The sequence below is a fragment of the Manacus vitellinus genome, unplaced genomic scaffold (assembly GCF_001715985.3).
Source record: "Manacus vitellinus isolate BGI_N305 unplaced genomic scaffold, ASM171598v3 scaffold_21_pilon, whole genome shotgun sequence".
NCBI lineage: Eukaryota > Metazoa > Chordata > Aves > Passeriformes > Pipridae > Manacus > Manacus vitellinus.
The window spans coordinates 8,477,042-8,490,477 of record NW_021939546.1 but is presented as its reverse complement, the minus strand read 5'-3'; the positions used below and the strand labels follow the sequence as shown (position 1 = coordinate 8,490,477).

Below are 13,436 nucleotides of genomic sequence, written 5' to 3'. Positions count from 1 at the left end.
CAAAGGCGCGGTGTCCTGGGGGCCACCGCCGCCTCCCTTCAGGGACCTCGGTAAGGACCTGGCCCCAGAGCCGCTTCTCCTGTCCAGCAGCATCCTGTGTGTTCATCCTCCTCTTTCCCTTTATCAAACCCTGCCGCTTGTGCAGTTCGCACCTGCTGGTTCCTCAGGCTCTGCCCCCCACCCCGAGAGCCATTCCTGCTGTCTGTCCCGCTTTCCTTCCTCAGCGTGCCCAGCCCGCATGTGGAATGCCCGGCCCGCGCTGACGTTCCCTTCGCAGCGCGGGGCAGGAGCAGCGTGCTCGGCCTCGCCGCTCCTTGCGAGGCTGAACCCTGAGCAAGTGGCTTTTCTCTTTGAGAGGGAAGTTAGCGTGGGAGGGCGAACAAACTGGGATCTGCTTTGCATATTTCTCCCAGTGCTGGTTCACTGTTTCTAAATTCACGGGCACAAGCCTCCAGCAGCAAAAAACTCAGCGATGGCAGGTAAATGGGGAAGGTACTGCTGCAGTGTCTGAAGCAAGGATTTTATGATAGCCCTGTAAAATAAAGAGACCTTTTGGCCTTAATTCCTGTAGCAAAAACTAAACTTGGCTGGCATGACTTGGTGTAAAAGTGCCTTTAGTATTTTAGAGGAGGGCCTAGATTTTGCAGGTGGAGCAGTTGTGTGGTCTGTCACCTCTTAAATTGCTTCCTTTAACAGTCTTTCATGTGACTTACTATTTATTATAGTAATTGCATTCTATTACTATTTAATAATTTTACAGAAGTCATTGCTAACTGCAAGTCATTAGTCTGAGCTCCAGAGAGCTAGCAGACTGCAAGACAAAATGTTGTTCTGAGAAGCCCAGAGGAAAGACTTGTTTCAGACGTCTCTAATCTCCACAGATTACTGTCAATAACTTCCTTTTTTTAGTTTTGTTTCCAAAGAAAATTTTGTTTATGGATGATGCCAGCTGTACAGTTGCCTGTCAGTCCTTCCCTTAATAACATTTTTAACAGCCTGACCAACTTCAGAAAAGGTTAGGCACAAATAATGTAATTGTAGTATTCCAGAAGTCATCCTACTCTGATGTAAATTCTTCACCTTCTCCACAAACAGGAAGAAGATGGGCAGACAAGAGAGACCCTTTTCATATTCAAATAACCACTCTCTTTTTTTTAAGACTTCAGAGAGGTCATGTAAGATTGAAGATGCAAGATAAAAACTGAAATAACTGCTTTCTGCATCTGAAGTTGCCTATGTGTGACCCTAAAACTGAGCCTGTCTGTAAATTAACTTAAGAAGTGACAGATAGGACTCTATTATTAGAACTCTAAAGTTAGAGCTCGTGTTATTTCTGTGCAATTTTGTTTTAAGTACTGCTAGAGTTAAAAGTCCTAAGGTAGGTTGTTTGGCTGTTGCTGATGTTCTGAAAGAGATTTACAGCTGAGGACAAGCTTCACAGTGCCCAAGGCAGAAAAGAACGCAAAATAACTGCGTTACAAGTGTCATCTGCTGTACCTTGCCTTAGTTCCAAAAAAATCACAAAATAAATTCACGAGGAGCTAAGCAGGAAACCAAAGGACCAGATTCTCCTGTCTGAGAGTGGAATTTGTCCCTGTGGCTACTTTTACAGAACTCCACAGAATTACATGGATATTTTTATTTGTTCTTTTCTCATTGTTTCCTAGTTCACCGGGCTTTTCCTCCAGAATACACTGTCAACCCAGAATACCTGGAGAGAGAGGCCTCGAAAGTGTACCCTGGCTGTTCTGGGGTGTATCCTTACCACCCATTTCCCATGGGATTTGCCATCAGTGAGTCCAGCAGTGGGGAAGCACCACCTCCAGGGATACCACTTCAGAGAGGTTTCCGACACATTCCTAGCAACTATGGGCCAGGGAATGCAGCTTCTGTATCAGTAAGTAGCTGGCTTTTAATTATCTCTGTTAATACTGCTGCCTTTACTTTTAGCTGCCTTTCTGTTGAAGTACCCATGAAAAGTCATCAAGTTTACCAGTTACTTCACAGCATTTTGATATATTACGTTGAAAAAAACAACAGCAAAGGGTGATGTCAATGGTCTGACCTGAACCCACAACAGCAAACCCATACACTTCCAAGTGGGCAGAATTTGTGAAGCGTTTTGGGGCATTTATATCCTGCTAAATTCTGCAGCAGCCTTTTGGAATGATGGCAGTTGGACACTTGCACCTGGTCATGTTGTGCCAGTGTAGATGGCACAGATATGCATTGGGAGATTTCTCTTTTTCCATGCAGGACAAATCTAATGGGTAGGAAAAGCATCAGGGCTTGGCCAGGGTACCACGACCAACCACAGAGAAAGAGCGTGGCTGCTCCTGGTTTAAACCAGCTGCTCCAATGAGATCCAGAACAGGTGATGAGCACTTAGGCCAGTTTTGCTGAAACATGGTCTGAGAAGCTGCTGCTTCCCAGTTCCAGCATGTTACACTGTGCACAGGCTTTGCACCTGTCAATACGTGTGTGGACGTGGCACCATATGGATAAAAAAATGTAATACAGATAAAAATTGAAACATATTTGTTTGATACTGGAGATGTATCCTGGAGAGAGTCTTTAGATGGAAGATGATTTGCTTCATGTGTTTCCACAGGTTCCAGATGGAGGTGGAGATTTCCATCAAGGATACTACACTCCTCTGCCTCCGTTCATCCCACCAAGTTTTCTGACAGGGATTCATTACATTCCAACTGCTGTTTCACTGAACATCTTGGCTGAAACATCCAAGGAAGCACATGGTAAGGAAGTATAAGATGGGTCCTGGGAGATCCACCATTAACCTGGTCTCAGTATCTAACCACAGAGATGGAAACCCCAAGAGACCCTGATCCCAGCTAGTTTGTGAGGGGTTCCCAGAGTCCTGAGCTGGAGCCAGGACTGAAGTCCTGAAGTCCTGGGACAGATTGCCAGCTGGCACAGCTCTGGGAGGGGCTGACCTAAGGGAAGCAGCCTGGCATGCTTGGGCTTTCTAGCTGATAAAGCATGTCAGTCTCAGGCAGACAGTGAAGGCTGCAGGACTCAGAGCTATTCAGAAAATGATCTGCTGATGTTCTCAAAATGAAAATATTTTCTACATAGCTAGTTTGCAGGGCATATTTTAGAAATTATTTGGCTCTGTTGCAATTTAGATAAGTTGTTAAAAAATAATGTGGACTAATCCTTATCATGAATAATATGAAATTTCTTGCTCATCTGAAAATCCTACTTTTTAATTGCTGCAAAAGAAAGATTTAATCTTCAAAATCTTGAGTTGATTCTCTCAAGAATTTTAATTTCTGGCATAGATTAAGTCTTTGTGCCCCTCTACTTTGTGTCTGTTTCATATATTGTGCCTACATGTGGACATATTTGTGATTATATTCACAAGTTTTTCATTTGGCTGCAGCAAGCTGTGACCACAAGAGGGTAGAGCTGCTCAGAGAATTAGCACTAGTACTGGATGAGCAAATATCCAGTTTTATTTTAAATTTATTTTTTATTTTATTTTTTTTATTTAAATTTTTGGAAATACAGATAAATAAATACAACTTTATTTCTCTCCTGAGTTAGAAGAGAACAGAGGAAAACAAGCACTAGCACATGAACCAGAAAGTGTATGTAGGGATTAATGGGTTTTGTGATTGGAGATCTGGGGAATGCTGCAGTGGCAGAGAACGTGTAGGGAGCTGCAGCTTTTTCTGTTGGACTTCATGGGAATGGGAAGGAACTGGGAGTAGCACAGAAACATGGCAGACATGGAGTGAAGTCATAGTATTGCGTGAGGGGAACAAGAGATCCAGCCCTGTACTGGTAGAGTGAAATTGCACTGGCCAAAAATGATGAAAACAGGATAGAGACACCAAGAGAGCAGCCTCCCCTTGAGAGCAAAATGCCATCTAATGACCTCAGCCCAGGCACAAAGCCATAGGAAACAATGCATCATGGACTGTGCTGCTCAGAGAACAATTCAATTTTCTTAGTACTATGGAGAAAGTAGAAATTAATTCTACTGCATTGCATTTGTGCTCCAGGGTATGTAGGAATTTGCAGTTGTAACCCAGTGAGGGGGATAATTCTGCATGAGGTCATACAAAACAGCCTGGCAGCAGAAAATGAAGATGCAGAGGGAAGAGTGAAACTAATAAATCCTTTGATTCTGGAATTCAAGATGCTTGAAAAAAGAGAAAAGCTGTAACATGTAGTGCATAGGGATGTGTTAGGATTGCATAATGTCTTTTTTCTCCCAAAACCAAATTGACTCCAACCTGCAGTTAGACTTGGGAATATCCTTCCCCCGGAGACCTCAGAACTGAGGTGAAATGGGCTTCCTGGTAAAACTGTTGCAGGAAAATGGATATAAAAACTCTAGCAGGGGACAAATGGTGAGGAAAGGTATTTGTGATCTCTGCCCCAAAGGAAATCTGAGATGAAGACAAATAAACCCAAGTCCTACGTGAGAAAGGTGTTCTTAGACTAGTATGTGTTACCAGAAAGATTTGAGTCAGTGTGAGGCCAGTTTGGTTTACACTGGTGATGTGAAGTATAGGCCATGTTGTTACTTAATTTCATGCAGTATGAACTAGTAGTGTTATGGAGATTTGACAAATTAAACACAAGGTATGTCCAGTAGAACAGACAGTACAGCTTTTGAGGGTAGACTCTGCTTGCAGATTGTTGCCTTTCTAAAAGAGCAAGCCACAGAAAAAAAACAAACCACCTTGCCTGTGAGGAAATGAGGGAGCTTTTCATGCAAATTGGCAAGGAAATACTTCATAAAATGAAAATCCCTTGTTGGATTTGAAGAAGGGTTTATTAATTGGTCGGTCCAGGTCCTTGAGAATTCACAGGAGTGTTAAAAAGGCATGGCATAGGTTCACTGTGGGTATGTGGGTAAAAGCATCTACCTCATACTTCCATTCCAGTGCAGCTTCAAATGTGGAAATGTGATTGGTACCAGGTGTAAAGAGAACTGAAACACAGGGTTTGGGGGTTTGGCTTGTCTGTGTTTAACTCTGACATTTTTCTGTTCTTCATTTTAGCTACTGAAGTTGACAGTGAGGATTCAAGGGTGTTTCATGAACCTGGACAACCACCTTCTTCCCCAGAAGAAACAAGCAGAGACCAACTTGTACACTCTAAACAGTAAATGGGCTGGAGAAGAGCTGAGAGCAGGCAGCACTATTTTCCTTTCTGAGGAGAGTGTTAGTTAATGAGGGTTGAGTGACACTTAGTCACCGAGCAGCTGAACACAACACTAGATGCCAGAAGGGGCTTAGTCCCCTGCCTGTCTTTATGATCATGTTAGAGCTACCAGGCTCACAGCTCTGCCTCCTGAGCACTGTAAAGCCCATGTTCCTAGAATAGGTTTTCCAGTGGAAGCAGCAAATGATTATGACTCTGAATTTGTTCCTTTGCTGAGGTTACATGGCTCTCTGACCTTGGAGTGAGGTCTCAGAGCTGTGTGCATTCTGCAGCATTTTCATGTTCATGACAGTAGTCAAAAAGGTGTTGTTTGTATCTCTTTGCTTTAAAGGAAATCTGGTTATGAATGTTATGGAAGAGTTAAGTGATGTGGAGCCTGAGGACTGAGGGAAAGAGGATGGGAAGGCAGCCTGCCTTGCTGATGAACTTGGCTGCCTAAGAAGATGATTGACTGGATTCAGCAGGGTAAGGGAACAGTAGGTGCTGGTCCAGAAAGGCATGGCAAGAATGTGTGGAAAGGCCTGGTGCCCCCACGCTGTTTTATGGGTGGACTGCCTTTAAGGTGTTCAGGCTGGGGACAGACTCGATTTGGAATCACCTCTTGTCACACAGGCTTCACATCTGACATTTTGAATGTCCTTGATGATTTATACATGATTTCAATGTTGTTGAACTTGTGACAGCTGAAACCTAAGCAGTGCTGTTTGTTCCTGAAGGGCTCCTGTAGACAGCTTTATCCATGTGGATTGGGAGAGCACTGTGGTGTATCAAAGGTGTGGAGATATTGCCCAGGAAACTGGGACAGAACACCATTTAGAATAATAATTACTCAAATCCATACATACTATGATTTTCAGCGATGACCTTTAATTAAAAATGAATTAATTAAACATTCCTCTGCTGTTTTGCCTAGAGGAGTTGGTTTTGTACTAAGTGCATCAGTTGTTAATGTTTGAATAATTAGGGTGGGACTTTTGTATAATTAAAATGATACATTAAATTGTTGTTACAGTTTGATGTGTGTGTGCATGTATTTTTTTCTAGTCAAATGTCAGATGTTGCCCTGAACAGCTCTGTGTAAAAAACTTGTCTGGAGAGAGATTTAGGCCTCAGTATTTTTCTTCTATAATGTCTGTCTGCTGCTGTAGAGGTGAGCACAGTAAAATAAACAGACTTTTCTGCTACTTGTATTAATAATCCCTTGCTCAATGCAAGAAGTAAAGAAACTATACTAAGCTGAACATTTATCTTTTTGTTTAATGTAGTAGATGATCTGCTGGAATGCTTTGCAGCACACAGCGTTTTGGGGCTGAAGTGAAAGTGGCAAATTTAGAACTGCCCAGAGGAAAAACAGAAAAATGAATTAATCCATAGCAAAGAATCTGATGTACAACTTGTTATGTAGTAGATTTACAACAGGATCTTTGCTCCCAGCAGTGTCCCAAACCTGCTCTTAAAACTGCTGTCTGCTTGGGAAAATCTGGATACTTTTCAAAATAAAATAATCTGCAAATAGAAATACCAGCAGCGCCCACAAAGCAGGTTCCTCTGCAGATGGTTTGTTTTTTATAATATAATGATTTAAGAAAATAATAATGTACAGTATGATTAGTTGAACAGTCTCCTTCCCAGATATTTTTCTAAAGTCATATTCAGTGTTGTATTACTCCTTAAATCTCAAAGCAAGGTGGAGTCCAGCCCATTCCACTGATTGTTGCACAGTGATTGTAGATACACTGCATATACAGCACTGTTTGCTCTCTGTTTTACTGGGCCAGTGACTGCTTCCAGATTGCCAACCCAAACTCCTTATTTTCCTTTTCCTCCATCTTTCTGAACTGTTGGGGATGAACCAGAAGGTTCTACTTTGCCTGTTGGAAGGATGGGATGGCACTCCAGGAGGGTCTCTCTCACTGCACTGCTGCAGAATGAGTGGGAATCTCCAGAGGGATGTAGCAAGTTAAAGGAAGAGCCAGTGAAACTGGCAACTAAACTGAACAAGGAGGTGGAGGAGTTGATTACCAGGGGAGTCTAAAAACAGTCTTCAGTTTGGGGAGGAGAAAGCTGAGGGGGGATATGACTTGGTTTTAGAACGTCATGTTGGCTGTGGCAAAGTAGCTGTAAAACCAGTGCCAAACCTTGGTACTTCCCTACACCTGAAGGACGAGGGGAAGCAGGGGCAGGGGGGAAGGATGTCTGAGCAGCCTGGTTGTCTTCTGCAGGGAAAGGATGGACTTCTAGCCCAGACTAAAGTCTTAATAGTCACAGCTGGTTTTCCTACAGCATTGAAGTGAGGCCAATCCTGTTTAATATGCATAATCATATCATCAGTCAAATTTTGGTGTAATTTCAGACTTCCACATTTTAGGAAATTAGTCCCTGAGTTCTTGCACCTATCCCTGCATGGGAAAGTAAAGGATTTGGTAAGAGAATTAAAGTGGGTAACTCTGCAGCTGACAGGATGAATTATCTTATGTGGATTATTCAAGGTTTCATTCTTCCATTTTGTGCTCAGCTTGTCCTTTTTAACCAAGGAAAAAGTGTTCCTTGACAACTGGTATTGTCATACTGTGCATTTAAGGACTTCAAAGTGAATAATTTTAATTCCAGACTTAGTGCCAACCAGTGTTTCCAATAATTAAACTCTCTGATCTCTTCTGACTCCATTTATTTAAATAAATGACTTAAGGATAATGAAATCAATTTGGATTGAAATGGAATGATTTGGATTAGTCAAGTCACTCAGAGGTTGTTCCAGCCTAAATCATACCAGAATTTTATTGTTTTTTGTTAAGGCTGAAGCCACATAGTCTTTGGTCAAATTAATAAAACTTGGGAAGGAAAAGGAAAGGATGCCTGCTTCTGAAATCTTTCTGCATGCAAGCTGCTACTGGTTGCAGTAGGAAATCTACATATAGCACTTGTCACCGTTATAATTTTCAGATTTCTGAGGACTCACTCCCTTGCTGCACAGATCAGAACTTCTGTAGATGCGAGTCCTAACACCTGACACTTCTGGCAATCCTCTGTCCTCACTGCGGGTCCCTGGGTCATCACAGAGCCACAAGCTCTTGTTTGTTCCCTGAAGGGGAAAACCTGGAATTAGGAGCCAGTTCCTTAATGTCTACTCACACCACTAACTTCATTACTTCAGTGGAATTACTTATGAGGGTGCAGAGTGGACAGTGTTAGTTAAGTATACAAGTTTTCATCCGAATTTATACAGAGGTGTCTGTGACACTGTCCAAAACCTTATTGTGGATTTGCATTTTCTGTAGGAGCTTTGGAAAAAGGAAAACAAACCCAAGAGATTCTAGAAGGATCATGTAATATGTCCTTTTTGCAAACATATGTAGGATTCATCTGTCATTCCCCTGCAGCAGACTGCTCTATGTTAACACTTGTGGTATCGGCTTCTACATCTGGACTGAAGCAGGTTTTCATATGACAGTAATTATAATACTCTTTCTAGGGTTTTTTTTTCTTATTGGAATTAGATGCACCCGGTTGGAAACCTCTGAATCCACAGCAAGACTATAGCTGCTTTTTCCACATTAATGAGTAATTAATTTTGAACAGCAATCCAAAGAAATATTTAATTGCTTACCAATAAAGTCAGCTTGCTCCAAAGAAAAATTTCCCTCCCCTTAAAAAAATAGTTTTTATGACAGAAGAATTCTTTATGATGTGAAACATACCTATTTTGGAACAGTGAAAACTTCAATTAAATCATTCTTTTGGGCAAGTGGGTCTGGTTTTCCCATCTTTTGCCTAATATTTTACTACTGCAACATTAGCATTAGTCACAGAGTTATGTCTCTGCTTAGCTTGCCAGAACGTAAGGGTGAAATTCAAATGCAAAGAAAGACTTTGTGGAAACTATTCCTGAAATCAGAGAGGGACTGCATGTTTTATTGTAGCCCAGGCCACTGAGAGAGCTCCAGATGCCACACAGATGCCCAGGCAGTGATGTGTCCATACACACACCTTTGAGTTTTACTTTCCTGTATCCTTATAGGTACAACGAGTAGGCTTGGCTTGGACATTTCTGAAAGAGCCCTCACCCAAACCAGAAGACTTACTTTGGCTTTGGTATTACTTTTTTTTACAGTGGGTAACATTTTTCTCTTGTTTCTTCTTGCTGGCCTTTCCCACTGGCTGTTGGATATTGTCCTCAGCCAGGCAACCTTAGTGGCAAACTTGCTCCTTATTCCATGGGGTGATCCCCTATGCATCTATTTGTGATCTCATGCTGTTTTCGCTTTATTTTATGCAACCACCTTTAGTGGCAGTGTTTCTGGTTTTATTTACTAATTACTGTCAGGGTTTTATAGTCTTACTGGTACAATCTACTCGAAAGTGCCCATAAGCTACAGCAAATACAAAACATTTCTTTTTACAAAACATTTTTTTTTTCACAAAATGTGGTTTAAATAACAGTCATAGGCATAGTTCCCTGGGAGAACCTTCCAATTTTTTCATGACAGGCTCTGTTTCCTATTAAGAAATGTGTTCTTTTGATCAAGGTGCAAATCGACTGTTTCTCATGCTCTTCCAACACTAAATATACACTTATTTCAAGACATTCAGAAGCTTCATGTACCTGCAGATGGCTGATTTTTTACATCCCCTTTCTCATGGAGTACCTCACGTTGTGAAATGGCTTCTTTAGTTCCTGATGTTCCTCAGTCCTGGGATTACAAATTCTTCCTGCCCATCTCCAAAGGCACACACAAGGCTGGTGATCTCATATCCCAGAGCTGCCCCGATTTGTGGGAGCCCACACCTGCTTGGTTCACCTTCCTTATTGTCTGTCCCAGTCTGCAGCTGTGCTTTGTTTTCCCTCATAACACTTGGCAGTGTTTTTTTTATGGCCAGCGCGCAACGATGGCATACAAATGAATCAGAGAGCCAAACCTCCAAAGAAAATTAAGAGAAACAACAAATTGCACCTAAAGAAGCAAAGCACCTGGGGTACTCAAAAGAGAATACTGTGGAGGAAGATGAGCTCTTGTTTCCTTGGAGCGTTGGGAGGGATTTACAGAGGAGAAGGAGCGGGGAGGAGAAGGAGCGGGGCCGGCCCTGGGGGCGCTGCTGAGGCCGCGGTGATGGCGGCGCTCCCGCCTCATGAGGCGGGTCCTGCCCAGGCTCCTTGTGGGTGCCGATCCCTCCCCCTTTCCCTGGGGAAAGGGAATGTTCGTTCACTCCACAGATCAAACAGGTAAAGACTCTGGTTTTGAGGGAGTGATTCCCTTGAAATCCCCCAGCGTGTCGCGCGGGCGGAGGTTCGAGCAGAGCGCAGCGATGGCTCCGTGCAGGGGCGGGGCTGCTGGATTGCCCCATATAATGCACCTGCTTTACTGCAGCCCTGGCGGTGCTGAGGGGAAAACCTGCATGGAGAAGGTTATCCTGTATTACGCTGGTGTTTGTTCACCGGTGCAGAGCAAAACCCCACTCACAACGCTCCAAGAAAGGGGTTCGCCTGTGCCAGGAGGGCGGTGGTGGCAGGAGGGGAGTTCGCCACAGCTCTTGTAGAGCAGGGCTTGGGAGTTCCCGGAACGCTTCGATCTGCTTGGGCCAGGAGAGGCCGAGGGAGCTTTGTGTGTGTTGGCTCAGTCGTGTTTCACATTTCTATGTAGTAGCTTAACTTAAACGTGTAACTTTCATCAGTGGCTATATCTAAGTCCTTACCGAAAAGGCCAAGTTCGGGCTAAAGGCTTACATAGTAAGTAATAACTGCAATTTAAAATCAAGTTTTGGAAGGCATCTATGGCACTGGCTTTCACAGTATAAATCAGGCCTGTAAAACATGTTACCCATACTTAATGCACCTTTATACTTGATATCCATTTTAAAAGTTCTTGCTTTCAGACTATTTTTACCATTTGAGAAGTCTAAAAGAAAAAAAAACCACCAAAACCCAAACCCAACAAAAAAACCCATGTAACTTAAAAACAGGAAACATTTAAGACTTAAGCCAAAATACCTTTATTTTTTTAAGTAATTGAACACAGTTATTCGTGGCTTTGGATTCCTTGGACCTAAATTTAGCTATGATGGATTTTTGGCCCTAATGTCAGCCCTGTGAGACTTGTGCTTATTCATGCTGAACTTCTTCGGTCTGAGACGATGCAAGGTCAAATGAAATCTGACTCTTTCGGACCAATTTATGTCTTTACAGTGCTTCTTACTGGCTAAACTAATTTGGTTTGTTTACACCAACTTCCAAGTTCAAAAGTGAAACTTTAGAAGAAGACAGTTGACCAGTGGAACAGATTGCCAGCAGTGTGGTGTGAATTTTCCATTACTCTCAGTCTAAAACGAGCAAGTTTCTCCAGAAAAAATGCAGGTGGGTTGTGTTGAAGAAATTCCACTGAAATGTCTGTTTGTGCAATAGATAGTCCAAATTGCTCTCGGAGCCACAGAACAGACTGGAGCTCAGGAAGGCACTTGCCTTCTAGGGTAACCAACTCTCAATCTGTCTGGTGAAAGGACCTAATACTATAAGAAAGGTCACTGTAGGCAAGAGATCGTCGTGCTGTGAGGACTGTCCATTTGTTTCAGTATGATTGTGCTACCTTCAGTTTAAGGCTCTGTTTTTGAGGACCTCTCTGCATGAGAGTTACAGGTATTTATATAGTAATATAAAGAAATTAACTTCGTTGTGTAACTGTAGGAAAAGGATCGGTCAAAGATATTTTTATACCAAGTTTCTAGATTTCCCCTTCTAATCTCAAGCTTGTCAAATTGATTAGTGAGTATTACAGTGTTTAAATCATGCAGATTCTAAGTAGACATTAAATAAGCTAGCTCTTAGTGGGTGATTCATGGGACAGGGTGCTCTAGTAGTTGAAGCTGAGTCAGGAAGGCTTTGTTCAATACCTGACCTTGGGCCCACTGAGTAAAATCAGGCAGTTAATTATCTTCTTGCCCTGGTTTTGTCAAATCAGTGGTTTTACAGACCTTTTTTGGACTTGAAATGTTTGCAAAATGATGTCTGAGAGCTGTTTGAATTATAATCCCGTGGAAGTACAGCCTGTGTACAGATCTGCTTTGCATGATGTCTCCAGTGCTAGTGTTCTAGAGCAGCATGTTATAACTATGGCAGTTCTAAAGTGTGGGTTTTTTTCTCTTAAAGGTTTAAACCTCCCTGCTAGAAAAAGGGTGTTTTGTTTTCAGACTTATATGAAGCAATGAAGAAATGAAGAACCTTTGCAGAAAAAGAGCTAGAATGTATCACAGTGGAATGGGATCTCCAGCATGGAGACCTAGAGGAAATGGCAGTAGCTCAGAGCTTAGGAAGACCCAGTGGGGAACTTGTAGCAGACGCACAGACTTACTTAGGATTGGTCATAATTCAGTTTTCACTTAATGTATTTCAAATGTGATTTCCTACATTTTGTCTTCTGATACATTCAAGCACAGCAGTTCTACAAGATTCACTTTGTCCATACCAGACTTTGTACCCTTAAATATAAATCTTCTACATCTGACTAATAGAGAGCCTCAGCTGAGAGAAATAAATTTGATGGAAAAACTAGAAAGTTGCAAAGAAAATGACTGTGGTTGGAGGGCTAGTGTTTCACCCAGTTGATTTAGTTCCTTTTGGAAAGATGTGCAGTGAGAGGCAACATAAACACAGGCTAGCTCCCAAAAATGCAGTGAAATTGTACATTGAACTGTGATTGGAATTCAGACTCAGAACCTTGCAAGATGTTCATTCCATGGAAGAAAAGCAACATGTTATCCCGAAAGCAAAACCGTGAGTATCTCTGGCAAAGGACAGTGTGTGATGTTTAGCTAGAATATCCCAGCAGTACCACTCTGGAATGAAAATTCAAAAAAACTTCTCATTTTCAATAGGATCCTTGTTAAAAGCATAAACCACTCATGATGATGTTGAAGGAGCAGTTTCTCAGTAGGAGCAGGAATGAGTCACTGTTTGGAAAACACATGCAGAACTGATGCAGTCAGAAGTACCTGACTTGGGTATAAGTGAGCTACATCTTGTCACAGAATCATGAAATAGTTCAAGTTGGAAGGGATTTTTTTAAAGGTCATGTAGTCCAACCCTCCTGCCATGGGCAGGGGCATCTTCCACTAGAGCAGGTTGCTCAGCAAGTAGAATAATCAAACTGTGTTGAGAGGGGATAATCTGTAGGTTTTGAGTGACTGGTGATAAAATTGTTCAGCCTGAGCAGTGACTGAAATGAAGAGGTCGGACTGACATCTTTCTC

The 13,436-nt window shown here is 42.3% G+C and overlaps 1 protein-coding gene across 1 annotated transcript in view; it reads left to right on the top strand.

The window, feature by feature from the left end:
• Positions 1–6,216, top strand: part of DMRTB1 (DMRT like family B with proline rich C-terminal 1) — a 6,810-nt gene extending 594 nt beyond the window's left edge. Inside the window, exons 2-5 of the mRNA XM_029959750.1 lie at positions 6–50; positions 1,668–1,897; positions 2,612–2,756; positions 5,037–6,216. Of these exons, the coding sequence (XP_029815610.1) occupies positions 6–50; positions 1,668–1,897; positions 2,612–2,756; positions 5,037–5,143 (527 nt within the window). The 3' untranslated portion in view covers positions 5,144–6,216. The remainder of the gene's footprint in view (positions 1–5; positions 51–1,667; positions 1,898–2,611; positions 2,757–5,036) is intronic.
• The last annotated feature ends 7,220 nt before the right edge of the window (positions 6,217–13,436 follow it).